Source organism: Mytilus californianus, unplaced genomic scaffold, assembly GCF_021869535.1.
Source record: "Mytilus californianus isolate M0D057914Y unplaced genomic scaffold, xbMytCali1.0.p SCAF_4, whole genome shotgun sequence".
In the NCBI taxonomy this organism is placed as follows: domain Eukaryota; kingdom Metazoa; phylum Mollusca; class Bivalvia; order Mytilida; family Mytilidae; genus Mytilus; species Mytilus californianus.
Window position 1 is genome coordinate 28,810,468 of NW_026262690.1, and position 24,626 is coordinate 28,835,093.

The 24,626-nt window shown below is 31.8% G+C and overlaps 1 protein-coding gene across 1 annotated transcript; it reads right to left on the minus strand.

The window, feature by feature from the left end:
- Positions 1-152: 152 nt before the first annotated feature.
- LOC127739458 (carbohydrate sulfotransferase 14-like) lies at positions 153-24,302 on the minus strand. The gene is made up of 3 exons (XM_052251252.1): positions 23,666-24,302; positions 2,099-2,160; positions 153-1,492 (listed from the first exon to the last, which is right to left on the minus strand). The coding sequence occupies exons 1-3, from the start codon at positions 23,766-23,768 to the stop codon at positions 362-364; spliced, it is 1,296 nt and encodes a 431-aa protein (XP_052107212.1). The 5' UTR covers positions 23,769-24,302; the 3' UTR covers positions 153-361.
- Between the last annotated feature and the right edge of the window lie 324 nt (positions 24,303-24,626).

Below are 24,626 nucleotides of genomic sequence, written 5' to 3' on the forward strand. Positions count from 1 at the left end.
TGGAACAAGCACAACCCTATATGTAGTGTTTAACTAGATTTCGTTTTAGATCTCAACTTTCCCCGTTTGCAATACAGATTTAAATACGAATAAAAAATATATGCACATTAAAGGACAAACAATAACAATTAGTAAAGGAAAAAAAAATTAACTCTAAAATAACGGTATAATAGATATAAAAAACCACAAGTACAATAATAATGATAAACAATGTCAAATCTCATTTAAGAATGCACACATTTACTGAAAATAAGCTCAAAGTAATTTATACCTGCTGATATGAAATCATGTCGTCAGTTTTCAGCAATCATTATTTATTCAATAATTAAAAATGAGCAACAACTGTTAAAATATTTATAAACTACATGGTAAAAAATCTAAAGTTTTCATTGTATGGCGTCTTATTTTCTAAATCTGTTATTTTCTTTGGCAATTCTTCATATCCAAATAAAACAGTATCTATCAATAATGTCTTCTTCAATCTATCCAATAAAATAGTAGATATTTTACTGTAAGCTTCAAGAAATGCTTCTTCTCTGTTCTTTTTTCTTAGTTTAGCATCACCAGATTTCTCGTGTGCTTTTAACAAAAAACGTTTGTATTCCAATGGAGGAATCTCCATTTGCTTACTTGTGTCATAAGGGAATTTGATGTTTTTACTTAAAATTCCTCGAATTTGAAGTTTTCTGAATGACCGAAATAATGCCATTGGCAATGGCATGCATTTTTCAATAGCTCTCTTCATTGAATAAACATAATCAACTGTGTCAATAATAGCATCAACGTCAGTTTCGTTTTGGAAATCTGTAAATTTTACCACATTTTGTAGGTTGAGTTCTTGAATTATTTGAAACGTATCATCTTTGAAAGTCTCCATCTTTCCTATATAATCATATTCAATTTCACATGGCCTGCAGTGTTCAAAACTTGGAACGAAATGTGCATCCCTATGTTCATTCGTATTTTGGGAATAAATGAAATATTTCACAAATTCTTCAAACGTAATATCATGTCCACACTCTAAACTCAGATTTGTCGGTTTATCACGAAAGTTTGCTACAATATATCTACCAATAAAATTCCAATAAGCTGCATTTGGAGAATACAGTTTATCTGCATACCCTGAGACTAGTCTTTCAAACGGTTCACGGACAAACATAAATTTTTTAGATTGTCTTAAAATCTGATGGATTTTGTCAAAGGGTAACCGTTTGGCTGTCTGATAACCTTCATATGCATGTATACCTTTGATGCTGAAAGGGTCACTCACATTACGCCAACCACTCAAAATCTGAAATATACGTTTCCAAAAAGTACATCCGATTTTTTCTATGGCACAATAAACAATATTTTTTTTCCTATCAACAACTAAATGTTCTTTGACTGCCGCTTCTGAATTCTGAGCAATATAGTATTGTTTGAGTGTTCGACATCCTTCCTTGACAATGTGATTACGTTTAGTGAATCTGGATTTTATAGAAGATGACGATTCCTGAAATGAAGAATAAAATTTTGCAGGTTTAATATTATAGGTACATTCCTCAATTTTATCTCAGTGTTCGATTTCCTTTTGGTTGAAAATAGAATACCATTTTAACATTGCAATAATCTATAGTAAAAAAAGTATACTACACATGTTTATATTTGTGTGTGTGTTGATGATTATTCATTTTTTTCTCATTTGTTTTAATGAAATGGAGCGATTCGGTTTGATTCATTTGTCACAATTCAAAATTTGTATATTTAAGGAAAACTGCTAACGCAGCTATTTTTTAAATTTCGTTTTGATTTTTTTGCACCGTAAACTTATGTTTTGTTATAGTAGATATATTCCCCTGATACGTTTATACGACAGTGGCTCATAATACAAATCTTTTGATTAAATATTTTGGTCTAATATACCGATCATGACAATTGCATTACGGTACTGTGCCAAAGAATAGCTCAGAATGCAATCAATGATTTAAAGAATAAAACAGCAACAAGTCTACTAAAGTAAGAAAAGTCATACGCCAGTAGAAAATATCTACAGCCACTAAGTTTTAACGTGTTTATGTGTTTTTTTTATAAACACAGTTTTCTAAATATAAAAACTTACATCAGAATGAAATCCTGGTTGAATTACTGTTTTGTTTGAAGAATCATACATAGTTATGCCACCTAAAAAAGACAATCAATTAATTATATACTGCAAAACTAACGTGAATATAGAGGAACTGAATGATTATCTTCATTCACTGTATTGTGTTTGAAGGTGGTTTTGTTTTTATCACATTTTTTTTTTTATAAATTCCATGCAACTAATAATCGATAAAAAATACATTCATTAAAGGACGAATAAGAGGGTCACGTCAAATGGGCGCCAGACCAATCGACACAAAGAATCAAAAAGAAAAAACGCATTATCGTATCAATCTTTGAATTTGGTGTAACACATTACCAACCAATGATTATACATTTTGATACTGTTACCCACGTTTTTTAGCAAGTTATGATCATAAAATTGAGAATGGAAATGGGGAATGTGTCAAAGAGACAACAACCCGACCATAGAACAGACAACAGCAGAAGGTCACCAACAGGTCTTCAATGCAGCGAGAAATTCCCGCACCCAGAGGCGTCCTTCAGCTGGCCCCTAAACAAATATATGTACTAGTTCAGTGATAATGAACGCCATACTAAACTCCAAATTGTACACAAGAAACTAAAATTAAAAATAATACAAGACTAACAAAGGCTAGAGGCTCCTGACTTGGGACAGGCGCAAAAATGCGGCGGGGTTAAACATGTTTATGAGATCTCAACCCTCCCCCTATACCTCTAGCCAATGTAGAAAAATAAACGCATAACAATACGCACATTAAAATTCAGTTCAAGAGAAGTCCGAGTCTGATGTCAGAAGATGTAACCAAAGAAAATAAACAAAATGACAATAGTACATAAATAACAACAGACTACTAGCAGTTAACTGACATGCCAGCTCCAGACTTCAATTAAACTGATTGAAAGATTATGTCTTCATCATATGAATATCAGGCACAATCCTTCCCGTTAGGGGTTTAGTATCATACCATCATAACATATATGAGAAGAACATAACCCGTGTCATGCCAACAACTGGTTTTTAAATAAATGTGTTTAGTTCCGATGCAAAGACCCTATAAGTGAATCAATATTAACGCCAAAATATGCAATCTTTAATGACCTGACAACAGTATCGTAACTATATCCCTTCTTAATAAGTCTATTTAAAGGTTTTGTTAGCTTCAGAGGTGAATACTGACATTTTTGTGCTTTATAAAGAATATTTCCATAAAAAATTGGATGTGAAATACCTGAACGTATAAGAAGTCTGCATGTTGAGCTATATTTACGAATGATGTCCTTATACCGATGATAAAATTTAGTAAATGTTTTGACTAGTTTGTGATATCGAAAAACCTGGTGTAATAATTTTTCAGTAATACATAAATTTCTCTCGTTAAAGTTTAAAACATTGTTACATACACGATCGAATCGTACAAGTTGAGATATATAAACACCGTAAGATGGTGACAAGGGAACGTCACCATCTAAAAATGGATAATTAACGATAGGAAATGAAAAATCATCTCTTTTATCATCTATTTTAGTATTAAGCTTTCCGTTAATGATATAGATATCAAGATCGAGGAAAGGGCAGTGGTCATTGTTAGTATTAGCTTTATTTAAAGTAAGTTCAACAGGATAAATTTCTTTAGTATACATACTGAAGTCATCATTATTGAGAGCCAAAATATCATCCAAATATCTAAAAGTATTATTAAATTTGTGTATCAGATGTTGTTTCGATGGGTCTTTGCTGATTTTTGTCATAAATTGTAACTCATAGCAATACAAAAAAAGGTCCGCAATAAGTGGTGCACAGTTAGTCCCCATTGGAATTCCGATAACCTGACGATATACGGAATCTCCAAAGCGAACAAAAATGTTATCTAGTAAAAATTCAAGGGCATATATAGTATCAAAGCATGTCCAATTGACATAGTTTTTTTTGTTTATTGCTACTAAAAAATGACCTAAAAGAGTTTGAACATATATATTCACATTCTGACTTTTTAAATGCCCATTTAATTAGGTGTGTGAATTGTTTCTTAATGAGAATGTGAGGCAATGTGGTATATAGGGTAGAAAAATCAAAACTTTGAACAGATTCAAAATCACCAATATATGCATGTAATTTATCAAGTACTTCCAACGAGTTCTTGACACTCCAAAAGTAATTAATTCCACTATTTTCGAAGGCCTTATTTGAACAATTTATTATCAGGTTTTTGATTGTACCAAGTGTACTGGTAAGAAGAATAGACAATTTAGTAGTGGAACAATGGCTTGAAGACGAAATGAATCTATATTTGTAAGGTGTTTTGTGTAGCTTCGGAAGCCAATACATAGTTGGGACTTTCATTGTATTTGGTTCTGCTTGTAAAGCGGTAGCTAAAAGTTTATGTTTGTTACAGATGTCGTTTTCTGAAAATGGAGTCAGTTGGAATGTTGGTGAATTGGTGATTTCTTTTTTCAGAACCTCAATGTAAAATTTACGTCAAACAATAATAATATTATTAGCAGCTTTATCGGCCGGGACAAAAACAAATTCCTTGGCTAGTTCTTTTAGTTTATGTTTGATACGAGAAATAGGTTTATTGTGGCTATTGTTAAGAGTAAAATGTTCTTTAAAATGTTGAATACGTATATCAACTATGTTCATTACTGAATTAAAAAAAGAGTCCAAAGATTTTTTGTCAGCTTTTTCCCGTTTTATCCATTTCAAACAGTAAGTATGGAGTGAGTCGTGGATGATATTACGACACTCATTCCAATTAATAATTGACGGGGGACGATATTTAGTTCCTTTACTGAGGAATGATTTTAACTCTCGGTCATAGTCTAGATATGTAATTTTGATAAATATCTGCATACTTGGATTTGTTCACTGCACAAGAAAGAAAATGGTATAAATTTTCCCTCATATATTAATGTATGAATTATTGCAGATGTAATAGTGTTGATTGTAATTAAAGACATACATATACGTGGTTTTTATGCATCGTATAAGTTCATTTATTTCGTATTTAGTTGAGCGTGGAAATGTTGTTAAAACTTTGTTTTGAAAAATAAAATGTAACCGGGTAAAGGAGTGGTCAAGATGGCTTCGTTTGATAGCAACTTAACTGTCATTAAATGACACTGAGATAACCATATGGTTGCTACATTCTAGAAAGGTAGGAGTTCTTCGCAGTATCATAAGTTTACGACAACTTTTAATTAAATTTTCGGAAACTTTTATTTGGGTAACATGAAACAAAGTGTGACATAACAGGAAACAGGCTCGTTTTTATATCAATATACCAAAAGCCTGTTGTTGGTTGTTTGGTGTGTTGTTGTTGTTGTCGTTGTTGTTGTTGTTGGGGGTGGGGGGTCATTATTGAAGATTTTTGAATTGCTTGTCAGGTAGGAAGTCATAATCAATGTTGACAATAAGAAATATTATTTTATAGTTGACTCATTTTTGATTAAAATTGTACTTATGCATACAGGTCTATTTTTTTATTTAAATTGTACATATGCATACAGGTTGAAATTAATGATTCTTTTAGCAGTAAAACAAACAATAAGAGTTAAGGTATGAAATTATGGAAATGACAGATACTATGTAAAAATGTATACCATTAACGAAACTATGAACAGCTATCTTATAAAATTAGTACAGATATTGATTTACAATTTTTCAAAAATATAGCTAAAACCTTTATATTAAATAATGAAAATAGTCCATATATTTTATATACAGATGGATAACGTTTTCTAATTGAAAATGATAATAGAAGAGAGATTAAGATATCAAAGGGATATTCAAACCCATAAGTCGATAAAACTGACAATGCCCTGGCAACGAAAACGAAAAAAAACGATCAAAAGACAAACAACAGTATACAAAACATAACATAGAAAACTAAAGACTGAGAAATACGAATCAAACCAAAAACCAGGGGTGATATAAGGTTCTCCAGAACGGTAAGCAGATCCTGCTCCACACGTGGCACCCGTCGTGTTGCTCATGTAAGTACAAACCCTGTGGTAGGTCATATTGGGCAAAAAAGGACGGGATTGTGATTATGACAATGGAACATATACGTCGTCATCTATGAAACAGATATTCCATAACAGTCAACATGCATATTAGAATGCGAGACTGCTTAACAGATCGAATACTATGAAATTCCTCACAAATTACTAGTTTTAGGACCAAGCTTTTTAAGTTTAGTCCATTAATATACTGAAAAATTAATGGCTTGATTAATTGAAAGAAAAAGAGAAACTAAGGCCATTAGTTCTTTTATGATCATGTCGTGTGTTTGTGTATTCAGTTGTGTGTTTGCGTTTACCTTTTTTCTTATAAGTTGATTCATCCGTATAATTGAACAGACAATCTGTATTCAAACTCATTGTACCAATCGTTTATCAAATTTTGACATATTCCTACTGTTATATTTTTATAAACATTCAATTGAGTACACAAGTGAAATGAGCAAGGATAAAACGTTTTAAGCATAATGGATCATATCGAAACTGATTGATTGATTGATATATTGGTGATTTACGCAACTTTCAACACTATTGGCTATTTCGCGACGGTCAGTTTTGATTGGCAGATGAAGTCGGAGTACCTGCAGTGGACAACCAACCTTCAGTATTAAAAACTGAAAAACTTAGTCAATTATGATTAGAGTCGAACGCACCTGGCACTTGCGGGATTCAAACTCACAACTTTAGTGTTGACAGGCTAGTGATACAGTAGTTGGATTACTTAGACCACTCGGGCACCGAAGCTGAAATATTATTGTTAAAATTTTTCTCCACTACAACACCATTTATATTTTTAGACTTTTCAAAATAAGTATTTTCATTTTTCTCTTATTCAATTGACAGAACATATAAGGTAAAATGTATAATGCGTAACACTATGTATTTATTATAAATTATGAGGTGAAAACGAACGTGTCAGAGACTGTACTGTCCTCGATAAATAAGTCGAAAAAACATATAGTCCATGAATATGCAGAATTAAAAATTGCCCTGAATAACAAAAGAATTGCTCAAAACATGCCTTTTCTTTCGTGACATTAATTTAACATTTATGTTACTTTTTAACACTTATTTGACTAGATAAGTAGCTTATTTAGAAAACATGGATTCTGAAGACGTTTCAACTCTCTGTTGTATTTCTAATCCTTGGTTATACTAAATGTTCGTGTGCAATGCATTTATAAGCATTGTTTATATTGCATTAATTCCGTTTTCAAACCATCTTAGTAATTCACAAAAGTAGTCTTTGATATTAGAACTACCTTAATAGCAATAACAATTATAATGCTGATAAATCAGAAAACTTTAACTGATATATGACCTTGACAGCGTTAATATTTTTTTTTCGTGCCATGTTAATTTGGAATGCTTGTGCAATGATATAACAGAAATATTCGTTGATGGAACTTTCAAATAAGGTGTCAGGACGGACTTATGTAAATGCGCCTATGACATCAAAGTGTGTTCTTATTCCATAGAAAAAGTGTGATGAAAATAGTTTAAGATAAAAAATAAAATTTATCATGCTCGAAATCCCACTTCCATCGCCCGTGGTGAGCAAAGGACAGATGGCAGACTGGATATTTTCTGTAATCATGTCAATAAATTAAATTCAACTTATGTTACTCATAACTGTTTACCTGTAACTGTAATTGGGCGCAAATGGCATAATTGTTATTTGCGCAAATGAAGAAAATAAGCACAATGGAAATTATTTTTGGCGCAAATATAATGCTGATTGGCGCAAATGCAAACATCGCATGGATCGGATCGCAATCAAATTACTGCATCGAGTGTGATACGATATTTCTCCACTCAAGACTGTCACATTTAAATTTTCAAATTTCAAAAGCAGAGCACATCGAGCCTTTTTGAATATTTAAAATCATATGTCGAGTGTTGGTGATTTATCGTATTCCACGAAATACTGAGATAGAATCGATTTCTCTAATGTATTTAAGCTAATCTTAATGTAGATTAACTGTATACCGCCATCTTGGATTGTAAAATAGCAGTTCACAATAGGTCTAGTTCTTTTTTTAAATCTGCAAATTTTGAGATGGGTTAAACTGTTTATTGGATAAAGAAAAATAAGCGATTTATTGCTTTATTCAGACTGATTTATCAAATACAATTTTTTTTATTTGTTCGAATCAAGTTGTCAACTTAGCCATTAAAGGGAAGATAACTCAAATAGTAATTTTTTTATAAAAGAATGATAGAGAAATTTTGAATATTAACTTATAATTTAATTCTGGATGTAACACGTCTTCTGATTGGCTCAAACTTTGTTGCTTATCAGCTCATAGACATAGTTTTGTCAGGTGACCGTGACGTCATCAACGTTTTTTCATGATTTACTCCTTAAAAATGGAATTTAAAATTAAATTATATGGAATGACTGTAATATTTTTTCTGTCTATTCGAAATAACCTCAAAAATGTGGTGCACACTTTTAAATAACCCGCTACGCGGGTTATTCAGTGTGCACCACATTTTTGATATTATTTCGAATAGACAGAAAAAATATTACAGTCATTTTTTAAATAGCCAGAAAACAAGGTCGGTGACACCATTTTTTTTCCTTTTACTTTCTACTAGCATATTTTAAAACTTATCTTCTCAAGTTTTATTTCAGAATTCTATCGTATAGATTTCTTTTTTTTCTTCACAAAAAGTGTTTTTTCATGAACAATCTATGCAAATTTCGGCATTTTGCACGACTTGTAGCTTAAAAAATAGCACGGTGACCCATACTTTATATTATGACAGAAGCATGGAAAAATGTACATTCTGGCAAAGTATAAAAACAATTCTATCTCAGGAAATATATACCAATGATCCATCTTGAGGTTTTTCTTCAATGTCAAAAATGTGTTCTTTTTGGGAGATGTCATTCGGCAAAGTAGACTTCACTGGGACATCACATTAAAAAAAAGAACAGAGGAAATCAATTTGACATCATAATTGGATTTAAATCATTGAGGAGCTAAGAACAATCGAACCACATGTTGATTTTTTGACGATGTGCCTGTCCAACGTATGGAACTTCACAATTAGATTTTTTTTGTACTAGGATATACATCCTAAATTTTAGGTTGATGCAAGTGGAACATATTTTAGACTCGAACTGATATAGAATTAATCATATCGTATGGTCACTTGTCCGTAACTGAAGATTTGACAACCTGTAGTTTTGAAGTTTACATATTGGTTTTTTGTTGTTGATAGGTTGCTGTCTTCTATACATTAATCCCCAGTTCTTAATTAATTCATAATTCAAATATCATGTTGCTAAACATTCAATATTGTAAGATTTCCAGCGTAGTGATCGGTTCATTTCAAATTTCCTTATAAACAGATAGTTTATCATTTTTCTGCAATCAGTTACCAAAAAGAGATTATTTTTAGATTCTAAAATATAACGGACAGTGATGTATCCCTGTACGACAAAATGGCATTATGTTAATACCTAAACACATATATTCTATTTGCGAGAATAATTGCTCCATAAATGTACATTTAAAATGTTCGTTTTGTGATAAAGTAACGGAAATCTCGTAAATCAATCCCAGTATTTCGGTATTAAAAATAAAAGCATGTGTTATATTCCATGTTTTCGTGTAATATGTATATTTTCCCATGATTTGAAATATTGTATATAGTCTAGAATGAGATTTTGTATCTAGAAATTAAAAGACAAGTGTTAGTGTTCTCTTTACGTCAACTTCCCTTGATAAACAAATCAAGGGGCTTCAAACTAAATATTCCGTTGGTGGGAATGAAAAGACATCTAAAATTTGGTATTACAGCATAGCGGGCCCAGTCTAGAAAGGAACCGTTAGTCACAATCACACGGTATAAGTATCAATCGCAATAAACAGAAACATCAAAATTCATACGTCAATCTTAAGGCTCTTTTGAATAGTTTCATTCATCAGATTATAATTCATCTTGCAAACTCAGTTTCATTCATAAGTTCAGATCTAAATTATAGATTATAGATTATAAAATCTCAATTAAGAAGATACCAGGCTTATAACTTGGTACACTACACGCGTTTCGTCAACACAAGCTCGAATCAAAACAGTTAGACCGAAAGGCAAATCAAATACAAAGTTGAAGGGTAAGGAAAATATATCTGGGGAAGAAAATCCTGAGTGCTTCTGAACAATTCAACTTATAAACAGTAAATTTGCAGAAAATAAGTAAATCAGCGATATTAAGTTTAAACACATTATATTTTGATAAATGAAGTCTTCTCCATACAATAAATTATTATTTCAACATTTCTATTAATTGGCACAAGTAAAAAAGGCGAAAAGAAGAAGAAAAAGAAAAAGGAACCCTCCCCCTCCCCCTAAAAAAAAAGCTTCACTTACATGAAGATGTGGATGTAGTCATGTTTTACTATGAAAAAAAATACTGAATCCCTCCGACCTTCTGATAAACTCTAAAACATGTTTAAAGATATTTTCATTTTGCTCCTGAATAAAGTAGACAACAATCCAAGGTTAATAGTTCTTGATTTAATGGACAGTTATTTAGGAGCCTGCTTTTTTCACTGATATTTCATGTCAACATTAAAGTACTGACTACTGGGCTGGTGATATCATTGGGGACGAAACGTTCACCAGCATGGTATAGACCAAATGGTTTTAAAAACTCATCAAAGATTCCAGGTTTATAATTTGGTACGCCAGATGCGTTTCGTCAACACAAGACTCATTAACGACGGCAGTCTTCACTCAGCCACAGGTCCAGCGGCCCACGCTTGTAAAATTGCCTTCGGGCCTGTAAAAATCAGCTTTACAGGCCAATAGAATCTAACTAAAGTTTTCCAAAAATTGAGCTCCGGGTATGTAGATTTAAAAGTTTATCGTGAAGACTGCAACGACCATCGAAACAAAACATTTGTAAAATTTCTTTTTGGTCAACTTAAAAAAGACGTAAATAATTAAAGTTTTTTGTTACCCAAACCTTTTCCCTAATGCAAACAAAAGCATTTTTTACAAACAAATGTGCGTAAAAATTGTATGAAAAGAAAGGTGAAAATACAAACCGTGAATTTTCTAATCTCACTGATTTCTTACAAATCAGTTATAAACTAGGTTTAAGGATATTACCTACATTGTTTGACTTAAATATCACACTGTATTCCAAAGACAGACCTCACAGTTTATAACCAATGTGTATATATGGGAAAAAGAAAAAGACTTGCTATAAAGTTATGCAAACTGGCGGTTAAGACTGGTGTTGAAATGTTTTCTTGCAGTAGCGATTTTAAGAAGATGATTAAAAAAGAGAGACGAAAGATATCAAAAAGAATTTCATCAAACTCTTAAGTTTAAAAATAACTGGCAATGCCATGGCAAAGAAAGAAAAACTTCAAGAAGACATACAAAAGTATACCAGACACAACATATAAAACTAAAGACTGAGCAACACGAACCTTACCAAAAACCAGAGGGATCTCAGTTGCTCAAGAAGGGTAAGCAGTGTTATACAATTACAGAAAAAGAACTATTGACATTTCGTTGAATGTAGGATGTATCACATGTGTTTCCGTTGTTGTTTACGTCGAACCGGAAGAGACTACGACAATATGATAATATAACAGATATAAAATTTCTGATTGATAAAAAGAATACGCTAAACAGACACAAAAGCCATCAATAATTTTATATATATATATCAATCACTAGGACATAAATAATGGGCAAATAAATTTGTTAATCAATAATCATAATATATCCGGCGGTCAACTGTAAATAAATAACCAAAAAACGACAGATCTTGTCAAAACAAGAGGAAATCCAGTTGTTATTTAATCACCAGTTTTCGTATTGTTAATCGGAAATTTACTTACCATTGAATGCATAGGTTATAATAATGAAATCACTGGAAGGCAATGTGGGGTCTTCGGTGAGGACACAACATTTTCATGATTCTACTTAGTCAATTGAGAGCAACAAATGGAAAGAAAATGAGTCCCAATAAAAATATTTTTTTATCCTGACATGGACTTATTCAAGAGATCAGTCACCGGAAATCAATTGCGAGAAACACGCAAACATGACTTCTATTTATTCTTAGTATTTTACTTACTGAGATTAAATTTTATATGAGTAAATTAAAACAATACAACCCATATAAAAGTTTTTACTTTAAAATGTTACATTTCCCTAGTTTGAAAACGTGAGAAAATTATTCTTGTATTTATGGTAAGAAAATCTAATAAAATCTGCTTAATCAGCATGATCAATGTAGGATGAGCATTTAAGCTTATCAAGAATCGGTAATCTACAGACATCCAGGATAACAAAATCACAATATAAGTTATTAATTTCTACTAATCGGTCATGTTCTCGAACTAGTTATATAATTAAATCCCATGAGATTAATGTTAAAAAGTGTCATTTGCTTTATATATCAAAATCATTGATTTTCATATTTTCTCAATGTGACATTATAGTTCTGAAGAAGTCATAATTTGAAAATAATAGTAATCTAGAAAACATCATATGACAGGTTGGTGTAGGAGGGTTTGTGCCTTTTTTTGCTTCACCCTATGGTATTGCTTTATAGTTTTTGTGTGTTTTTAAGTTGGCTTTACCCTCACCTTATGGTATCGCAATAGTGTATGGGGATGTGTGTTTTTATTTGGGTTATTTTCTGATGGTATTGTAATGGTGTACATTAATGTGTGTTTAATATGGAATCATCTTCAACTTATGGTATTGCAACAGTGTATGGGGTGTGTGTTTTATTTGGGTTCATCTTCAACTTCTGGTATTTCTAAAGTGTATTGGATGTGTGTTTAAGTTAGCTTTGTCTTCAAATTCTGGTATTGCTGTTTTGATGTGTTTTTTAGTTGGCTTTAAATTCACCTTATGGTATTGCAATCGTGTTTGGGATGTGTGTTTTATTTGAATTCATCTTCAACTCATGGTATTGCAATAGTGTATGTGGTGTGTGTTTTATTTGGATTCATCTTCAACTTATGGTCTTGCAATGGTGTACATTGATGAGTATTTTATTTGGATTCATCTTTAACTTATGATAAAGCAAAAGTATATGGGGTGTGTTTTTTATTTGGGTTTAATTTCAACTTATGGTCTTGCAATAGTGTATGGGGTTGTGTGTTTTTCACCTAATGGTATTGTTATGGTGTACAGGGTTGAGCGTTGCATTAGCTTTTATTTTCACGTTATGATATTGCTATGGTGTACATTGGTGTGTATTTTATTTGGCTTCATCTTCACCTGGTGATGTCGATATGATGTACCGGGTTGGGCGTTATATTAGGTTTTTATCTCCACCTGATGGTATTGCTTTGATGTACCGGGTTGGGTGTTGTACTAGTGTTTTTATCTTCACCTAATGGTATTGCTATGATGTACTGGGCTGAGCGTTGCATTCTGCTTTTATCTTCACATTATGGTGTTGCTTTGGTGTATTGGGGATGGTTTTCTTTGTGTTGTTGGCTTTATTGCCACCTTATAGTATTGCTATGATGTACATTGATGTGTATTATGTTTGGCTTTATCTTCGCCTAATGCTGTTGCTGTGATGTACTGGATTGGGCGTTGTATAAGGTTTTTATCTACACCTGATGGTATTACTTTGATGTACCGGGTTGATCGTTGTATTAGTTTTTTTTATCTTCACCTAATGGTATTGCTATGATGTACCGGGCTGAGCGTTGCATTAGGCTTTTATCTTCACATTATGGTGTTGCTTTGGAGTATGGGAGATGTATTTTTTTTTGTTGGCTTTATTGCCACCTTATAGTGTTGCTATGACGTACATTGATGTGTGTTTTAGTTTGGTGATTTCCCCACCTTGTGGTATTGCTACAGTGTATGGAGTTGTGTTTTAGTTGGCTTTATATTCACCTTAGTGTACTGCTAAAGCGTATGAGATGTGTATCTTATTTAAGTTTTTCCCTCTTATGGTATTGCTATGGTGTACATTGATGTGTGTTTAACTTGGCTTTATTTTCATCTAATGGTGTCAGTATGATGTCCCGGGGTGTGCGTTGTATCTAGCTTCATCTGCACTTTATGGCATTGCTTTGGTGTACATTGATATTTGTTTTTTTTTTGCTTTATCTTAACCTTGAGGTGGTACTATGGTGTACCGGGATGTGTGTTTTTTTGTTTGTTTTATATTTACCTTGTAGTGGCACTATGGTGTACAGGGGTGTGTGTTTTATTTGGTTTTATCTTCACCTTGTGGTGGTACTATGGTAGACCGGAGTGTGTGTTTTATTTGGTTTTATCTTTACCTTGTGGTGGTACTATGGTGTACCGGGGTGTGTGTTTTATTTGGTTTTATCTTCACCTTGTGAAGGTACTATGGTGTACCGGAGTGTGTGTTTTAATGATTGGATTTTTCTTTAACTTGTGGTGAAACTATGGTGTACAGGGGTGTGTGTTTTATTTTGGTTTTATCTTTACCTTGTGGTGGTACAATGGTCTACCGGGATATGTGTTTTATTTGGTTTTATCTTCACCTTGTGATGGTACTATGGTGTACCGGGATATGTGTTTTATTTGGTTTTATCTTCACCTTGTGGTGATCCTATGGTGTACCGGGATATGTGTTTTATTTGGTTTTATTTTCACCTTGTGATGGTACTATGGTGTACCGGATATGTGTTTTATTTGGTTCTATCTTTACCTTGTGATGGTACAATGGTGTACCGGGGTGTGTGTTTTATTTGGTTTTATCTTGTGGTGGTACTATGTTGTACCGGGATACGTGTTTTATTTGGCTTTATCTTCACCTTGTGGTGGTACTATGGTGAACCAGGATATGTGTTTTATTTGGCTTATTTCCACATCATAGTATTGCTATGGTTTACTTTTTGAGGACACAAGGTAATTAGTTGGACTATGAAATGGACATAATTTCATATATATGGAACCAACATCTTCATTTCATAATCACATGTATGACGAAATAATTTTTCTGAAAACAAAGGCTTTTATTTCGGGATAAAAAAACAATTAATATTGGTATATATGTTTTATTTTGTTTTGGATGAATGAAAAGTTATACAAGGCATCAGACTTTGCAATCGAAGCTTAACATAACTTTTAAAAAATCGGGAACTACCGCTATTCTTATCGTACAGAATAACCCCTTGTCTTTTCGTACATCAGGAGATAACCTTATTCTCATCGTAAAGGACAGGACTGGAATAACCCCGAATCCGTTCGTACATTAAGATTTAACCTTATTCTTATGGTAAAGAACAACCCTTAAGATGTTCGTACGTCAGGAGATAACCTTATTATTATCGCACAGGACATGAATAACACCTAATCTGTTCGTACATTAGGATTTAACCTTATTATTATCGTACAGGACAGGAATAACCCCTAATCTGTTCGTGCATTAGGATTTAACCTTATTCTTATGGTACAGAATAACCCCTAATATGTTCGTATTATAGAATTTAACCTTATGCTTATCGTACAGGACAGGAATAACCTTTAATCTGTTCGTACATTTATAGGATTTAACCTTATTCTAATGGTACAGAGTTCGTACATCAGGAGATAACATTATTCTTATCGTATAGGACAGTAATAACCCCTAATTTGTTCGTACATAAAATGTTAACTTTATTCTTATCGTATAGGACAGTATTAACCCCTAATCTGTTCGTAAATAGGAAGTAACATTATCATTCTCATCGTACAGACCAGGAACTATCTTTATTCTAATCGAACATTTTCTTTTTTACTTTTATGTCGGGTATTGAATTGTTATATAAAAGTTCAAATCAACTATCTCAACACCTGGTAAAACCCCCCCAAAAAAAACCAGTTTCATATGGTTCTTTAATATGCGATATTTCCTCATTTTACCTTACTTCACATCCTTTATTTATTACTAACACCGTGGTAGTGTGTTCGCCTCGAGTGCGGGAGGTTGTGAGTTCCAACCGCGGCGGGGTCAAACAAAAGACTTTAAAATTGGTATTTGCTGCTTCCCCGCTAAGCATGCGGCATTAAGGAGTAAGATCAAAGACTGGTCGGCTCGGAGTCCGAATAATGTGTCCGGGTAAGGTCACATGTCTTCCTGCGGACTGTTACCTTGTGAACTAGCGCGTTAAAAATTCGACTCAGCGTGTCGGTCTAGCACAAAGCAGGGTAAATATTCATATTACATTAACATGTTCTCGTCCTGAATATGCATATTAATTTGCCGCTCGACGTAAAGCAGCCATCCATCGTCATCATATTACTAACACTGATTTACAATGCTTCTTTTATGGTCTGTCACGCTATCTAAACTTATTTGTAATAATTAGAAATGAAAATGATGTCTGTTAAGACCTTTTACAATTTATATTGTGCAATTTATCAATGTTAAATGTTCATGTTTTTATTCTAAAAACTTTTTAAATAGTCACATTGTGATGCATTGTTCGTTAGTAATTTGTCATCCCTGCCTTTTGAGATATATGGTTTTTTCTATTGTTTTATTTATAAGTATTCTTGAAGATACATGTACGCTTTTATTGCACTATAATTACATTAAATATATTTCACAAATTTGATTGACAGACAAAAATTATGTTTTATTTCCCTATCAAACTGAGCATCTAAATGACAACGTTGTAACAAATGCATACAGAAAACAAACGAAATGAAGTCCATATATTTCAAAATAGAAGAATTCAATTCTTATAATTACATTTTATTCTATAACCATAAAATATTAACAGTTGAATCAAGCGCATAATTTCTTTCTTATGCTTTAATGATGAAAACAAGAGTTGAATCAAGCTTAGATTTACATTTTTATGCTATAACCATGACACTAAAAGTTGAATCAAGCTTACATTAAAATTATTTTATGTTATAACCATGAAATTATAATTAATAGAATTGAATGCTTCTGTTTGTAATTTTATAGGATTGTAATAGAGTTGACCGTGTGCTTCGAACACGCTTTTTTACGTCAATAAACTGACAAAATAAGCCTTCAATTCTTTCATATTCCTGCTTTTAAAGACATCAAAATAGTCCTCTGATATGGACATTTACCAATTGTGTCCAAGATTTTATTTTGACATTTTGTACAGCCTGTATTGGCTTTGCGGACGATGCATGCTGAACAGGAGAATTGGTCTAGATCTTTTTGGAGGTTTTGGTTTCCTCTGTGTTTGTATATTCAAAATAATTTTACGAGATTTGAACATTGTCAAACTACTGTTGTCTCTTTATATTCATTTTACTATTTTCATTCAAACCAGCAAAGATATAAAAATACTGCATTTCTTATAATAAAGGTTTTTTTTCCTACAGAGATATTTGACTTGTATATGTTTTGAAATGTTTTATGTTAATTATAGCGGAATGTTTGTGTACGTTGTCATCTCACATTGAGCAGCATAATGCACAAACATGCTTTACTGTCTAGCACGTACATAAGTTGTCATTTTCAGGTGCATTATCATAACATCATTCATCGCTAAAATTTATGTTTATTTCTTAACGACATATGTTATCTGTGTCAGTTTTAAATATTTTATTTTGTTGTTTTGATAAAATGCTTCCGTTAATGAGCATGCATTTAGTTGTACTTTACATACAATTCATGTTGACAGACCGAAATTTCGATATACAAGATAATTTAGGTCGCATTTTATAAATATAGACATGCAATTTTTCATATAATCTTCTTTTATACCTAATATTGTGAACTTGAATATAGCAGGTCACTACATTTGTTTGCATAGGTAAAACATGGGTTGTGCGGCATTTGTTCAACATTTATATAGCTCGAACTTCTTAGAGTTTAAGCTTGTACTAAAATTCTATACTACCTCTCCCTTTACTTTGAATCTTCATGAGAATTTAATTTTACCGCTATCCAACTGTATTGATACGGTAAAATTCATAAATTTTGTGTCTAGGAGATTAAACATGGACCTGGGAAAGAGAAGTTTATCAAACCAAATATCTATGAATAAGTATCTCCTTAAAAGAGGCGTAGTTTATGAATCAGCAATATTTGCAAAGTGCAACATATATACATGCAAAAAAGTTGGCATGTTTTATTCCTAAAAAAAATGTTATGAGCTTAATATTATGAACTGTTAAGCAGTGGTCGCTATTTTACATAGACAAGAAAAGAAGATGAAAATATAATGTCCTAATTATTGAGGCAAAGAACAAATAAATCACGAAGAATTAATTTTTTGGTGTGCAAGTCTTATTGTAAAATTTAACTATTTTCTAGTTAGGAGACGACCATATAATATTCGGGGAAGGGACAGGAGGTTTTTGAAAATGAATAGTCTGCCTGTTGAGAACTAAAAATAAATAACCTTGCACAAACAGAATGAAAATGAATAGTTTATCCAACAAAATGCAAGATAGCATATGTACAAAAATGAAAATAAATAAAAATAAGAGAGTTTCGCAAATTATGTAAATGACTATCCTGTCAAAAAAAGACCCTCCTGGCCCCCCAGAATATTAAATGGTCATCTTCTTAGTATCTTACAAACCCATTACATTATACACATCGTGTATTGACCTCTAGATGTCGTTGGTTGCTGCCTTATTGATATACACCCACATTTTCATAAGAATTTCAACCAACTATCTTTCTAAGTAAATTAAAATATTGGTTAAAAAGGTCCATAACTAATATGATAAAGTACAACATACAGTACCTTTAGTAAATATATAAAGTGAAAAATAACTTTTGAGTGAGTGTAGACAAATCCCTTGTTACAATTATCTTTGGTTGGTTTCTGGATATTACAACGAAGTTATCCCAGAAAGATGACTCGACAAATTGTTTACCGGTCGGTATAACTTATCCATTATGTTTTACAGACTTTGAAGTTCATTCATAAAGATATGAAGTACCATCTATAAAACAATGTGAAAACATCTTATGACATATCACCCCATACTATCTATAATTGTCAGTTGATAACAAATCTGATTAAAACATAGATCATGTGTTCAAGGTTTGCTTACAAGGCAAAGCTTGAACACAGGATATGTATTTTAATCATATTGAATTAATATCTAAATTTGAAATTCGGGGTTTTGAAGGAAAAAAGTCGGATGAAATTTTGTGGTTTCTGAACAAATGATGTCATGCAGACTATTTGTTATAAAAATTGAATTGATAAGAAATAATTTGTTTTATTGTCTATATAATAGATATAAGAAGATGTGGTATGAGTGCCAATGAGACAACTCTCCATCCAAGTCACAGTTTGTAAAAGTAAACCATTATAGGTCATAGTACGGCCTTCAACACGGAGCCTTGGCTCACACTGAACAGCAAGCTATAAAGGGCCCCAAAAATGACTAATGTAAAACCATTCAAACAGGAAAACCAACGGTCTAATCTATATAAAAAACAAGAAACGAGAAACACTTATGAACCACACCAACAAACGACAACCGCTGAATAACAGGTTCCTGACTTAGGACAGGTACAAACAAGTGCAGCGGGTTTAAACTTTTAACAGGCGCCAACCTTCACCCTAACCTAAAATGATAATGTAACATCACAACATAGAAAGACACACTGTAAAATATCAATTGAAATGGATTAACTCAATCAAAAGACATATTAACAAAAACAAGTAAACATACACTGAACGAATAAATTTGATCTATGACACAATGTAAATACAAAATTAATTAAAAAAAGGGGGGTGAGATGTAAAACAATATCAGAAAGACAACTATAACCTTGGACAAAATTCCGTTAAATAAATAACGTACACAGGTAAATACAAATAATTTTGTTGTAAGGAGTACATGGAGTACGGAAATATTTTATACAAAATAAATAAATTTGTTGTTCATAGTATGAGAACAGAAGTGAAAATTTATCGTCATACTAAATACTTATCAAAGGTGGTATATATTAAAAATAGTGAGACGAGATATAATGCCTTTCATTTAGAAAAAAAAATCGAAAATTCTTTCAAGTTGTTTTAGCTCTAAAAACTTGAGATAAATAACTCACTTCCGTAAAACATGGCATCTTAAGAATCTAAAATAAAATTATACATTGTTCTATCCTAGTACACAAGGAAACAAGTCCATTTAATTGACGATCTTTTCAAAGTAAAATAGTAGCCTGAAGTATTATGCATAACTATGTTTCTTTTTCTGTATAATTGGTTTAAATTTGTCATGTGTGCTGTCCTGGTAAACTGTACATTATTCATTTTCAGTATCAACTCGTCAGGGTATTAAATGACTGTGAATCTTGAAAATTGCAAATTTCGACCGGTTCAAGATTTGTAAACTTTTAACTATACGGAAAACGTGCTTCAAATAACTGCACATTTGTGCTATAGTGAAAGTGAAGCCATCATACTAGAAAAAAAAATAATAGTAAAAAAAAACGAAAGTGAAAAATAAATCATAAAACATTTAAAAGTTCGACATGGCGGCTTACAATACACTATCATATCAGTTTATGTGTACGTAGTATACACAATTGACAATGAAACTTATTCAAACTGATACTGACATCCTTGACTGAGCTAATAACGTTAGTACCATTCCATATCATTTGGTGTTAGTTTGGTCTTTGTAATGAAGAATTTTGAACATACAGACTGACCTCTGGCAGGTTTTGTCCTGATTGAATATTTCAAATTTGAAATCTCAAATATCGATAATCAGTAATATTTTGAACTTTAATTTAAAAAAAAAATTAAAGTTGTCTATGTTTTTGATTCATCGTCCATTCGTTCTTTTAAATTTTGAAAGTAAAAAATAATAAATTTACAATGATAACAATTGATTGGTTTTTTGCTTTTCAATTTAAACTGTATATTGTTATACCAAATTTGAAATAAAGTGTGGTTTTCTAGTATTGACTACGATACATTTTTTTAATTCAACTACTATGTCGAGAATTTCATAATGTGTTTGTACATTTCTCGAGGTTTGAAAATAAAACAATTATTGTATTAAGGGTTATGTGTACTGATTTATTATGTTGTCATTTGTCGCTTCACGGAACATATTTATATATTAAATAATAATTATTTAAACTTGATGACAGTTTGACATGAATAATTAATCGATTATTTACAAGAACAAAAACTATATTTGCCTCACAGTCCACCGTTAACCTTTTTTGTGTTTGAAAATATAATAAATAGTTTATGAACCGGAATCATGACTGTGATAAGCGACTCGTGCTTATATGAACACGTTATATGAACACAGTTAAAAAAAATTTTTAAATGTGACTGAGTGGCCATTTATATATGACACAGGAAACTTCTTTGAAACATTTTCTGTGTCAATAATATTTTTTCTTTTTCCTTTTTTTTTTTTTGGTTCCATACCTATCATAAGAATTTGTCTCGATGACATATTGTTGTTTTTTTGTCCTAAAAAAATCTACGTGTCTTTTTTATGACACCTTTGTATTGTCACAAAATCTAATAATTTAATACAAGAATGTTATTATTTTGTTTGTTCCACCCACTTTTGATACTACGTATGTTTCTTATTATTCTATATGCTCTTAACATGCCTATTGTCAGTCACAAAGGGCCATGTTTTGAAGATTTGTAATTATAAATATGTCTTTGTAAAATATTGATATAAAAAAGAAGATGTGGTATGATTGCCAATGAGACAACTCTACACAAGAGACCAAATGACACAGAAAATAACAACAATTAAGCTTATTTTTTGTTGTACTAAAAGTAATTTCTTGTTTAGGAACACACTGTTGAATAAGAATTTTCATAAAACTACATCAGGGAACTATTTGGTCCCAATGAAATGAACGGTGTGGTGTGTTCACGTTCATCAACTTCTCATTAATTATTTGGTATTATACAGGCGGGTAATCTTTTGAAAAATACAAAATCCTTATACTTATACATGCAGAAGAATAATGTTTACAATATAAAGCAGAACCTGAACAATATTTATGTTTTAACAAAGACAAATGTCTGGTATATATAAATGAGACAACAACCAAACAAGACAAGATCAAGAGTAAGTAGAGATTTCTATAAAAGAGAACTGCCTACATCGCCTATCAATATTTAGATCAACCAAAGTATATGCACAGTGGGAATTATGTAAACAGAGAGCTTCAAGACTGTCATAAAGCCTGCTTTTAAAGTACTTCATTACCTGGTGGACGAAAATCATTAAGAACAATTGACGAGATTCATGACTACATGGGGGCAGGTACATTTACAGATGGCGGGCTTAAACCAGTTTTTTTAAGTACTCAAACTCTCCTCATATTTTTTTATCAGCGGAAGAATAAAACGAGTCTGTTGCTCGTGAATAAAGTAACTTTCAGATTAAAAGCAAGGAGATGTAAAAATAAAACAAATCATACATCGAAGAAGGAGAGACTGTAGCAAAAACATAAAAAGAGAAGAAAATTCACAAAACACTACATTAGAAACTAACAGAACACACACAAATAAAAACAACAGAGACTCAACTCAAGACCATGACCTACGACGCATTTATACATAATTTTTTATAAACAAAATAGTCATTTTTAATTACAAATAAAAACGAAAAAAGTTTCATATCGAACAAAAGGTACAAAAAGGTTACCAAAATTCGTTGTTCCGAATGTAATCCAATAAAACCCTTTTGAACCGCCTTTTTGAAAAAAAGATAAATACGCATTTAAATTAAAAGCAATATTTTAATGTGCCGACATTGGCCCCATGTATGAAAGGAAGGTTGACAGAGCAATAATTCCTCATTTCCATGAAAGTTTTCGAGTGCAGTTAATTTAACCTAGGTCAACATAAATCATTCATTACAAAGTCAACACCACATCTGCAGGACGGATAACACGGTATGTTCATGTATATGATTAACCATATATTTTTTATTGTTTGTTATATGGCTAATGTGACACTATTGCATATATTTGCATACTTATACATTAATGTAAAGCTTGAAAAACAATTATTTATTTTAAAATAAAAACACCAATATCATTTTAGGTTAATGGACGAATTTTTTATTTAATTACCATAAAGTTTTTAATAGACTGAAGAAAATTGTCCAATCACGATGCATTACATTTTAAATCAAAACAATGGATTACTACAGAGAGCAGGAAATTTTACGTTGAAACTTTTTAGCTGAATGTAAAAAGCCCTTGCTCCATTTAAAAAAAATTTGAATCCCATCCGACATTAACGAAAACATTTTACTATTTATGCTTTAAGTTGCATATATGTATTTCCTACCTTGTTTCAGATTCCCATGCGTACCAAACTTAGACAAATTGTTTCAAATATATACACCATCAAAAGGAGAACAATTCTTCCACCAAATATATATATAAAGAGTGAACTCAACGGAATTTAATTCTTTGAACTCTACGGAATTTGATTCATTAAAACATAAACCTTTTGAGTTAGAACAACATAATCGGTTTTTCACAGTATAATAATGTTTTGCTCAGATATATGATAAATAAGCCATTATAGAATTAAGGTCGGGTGATGATTTAATATACTCACCAGAGGATATAAGAATTATAAACGGTACACAGGTTAATACAAAAATTACAATCCATCGAATTTTCTTAGACAAACGCCGTGTGACTCCACTTATTCTAACCATGTTACAATATATCCACACTTGACGATCATTTAGTTACAACACATCTTCCAAACAAAAAACGGTCCACATACACACAATAGAGAGTTGATTCCGAACGTTTACAGCATTGTAACATAGTAATTACTCACAATTCACCCACTATAACTGTAAAGTTTTTTATTATGGAATTGATTATTTTCCGTATGTATTTGTAACCTTTTGTGTCTTTATTGTAGTAAGAAAACACAGTGTGACTACAAGTTTTGTCAGATGGACGACACGATGTAATTTATTATCTGGTAGTTGTTTTTCTGACAGTCAATGTTAAAGATGAATATGGACTTGACTTTACCCCCACGGCTATATATTCCGCTAAAGAACATCTAACGAGAACATATTAAATAACGAACGAAAAAAATAATGTATGGCGCTTGTAAGGAATATGTAGCGCATAAGGTTATTTGCATTTGTATGTTAATATGACAGGGAAAATGTATATGATAATTATTCGTGTTTGTGTGGAGTGATGTTTTGAGGTAAAAGGTAATGAAACTGAAAAACAATGAACACATTTTTACATGGTTATAATCGATTTCATAATTATATAATTAAATTGTTACTCAAAATGTGCATTAAAATTGAATTCAGTTTTGTCGCAAAATATGCATCAAAAACGCATGATCAAATATTTCCTTTTTCGTGTCTTTTATTAAATAACAGCTTTGTTTGAATTGTTGGTTTGAGCTGTTATGTTGGGCTGGTATTTTTTGAATGGATTTTGAATGAATAGTCATTCAAAATAATAAAACCAAAATGGTTGACTGGGGTACGGAAAAATGATCAATCCTGGACACTCCCGTCCGGCAGTAAATCCCTTGC

Excerpts from the sequence above, each read along its gene's own strand:
- LOC127739458 (XM_052251252.1), bottom strand. The coding sequence starts at position 23,768 with ATGGTTAGAATAAGTGGAGTCACACGGCGTTTGTCTAAGAAAATTCGA. Across the intron at positions 2,161-23,665 it reads TATAATTCTTATATCCTCTG|GTGGCATAACTATGTATGAT; the intron begins GTGAGTATATTA and ends TGTCTTTTTTAG. Across the intron at positions 1,493-2,098 it reads AACCAGGATTTCATTCTGAT|GAATCGTCATCTTCTATAAA; the intron begins GTAAGTTTTTAT and ends TCTTCATTTCAG.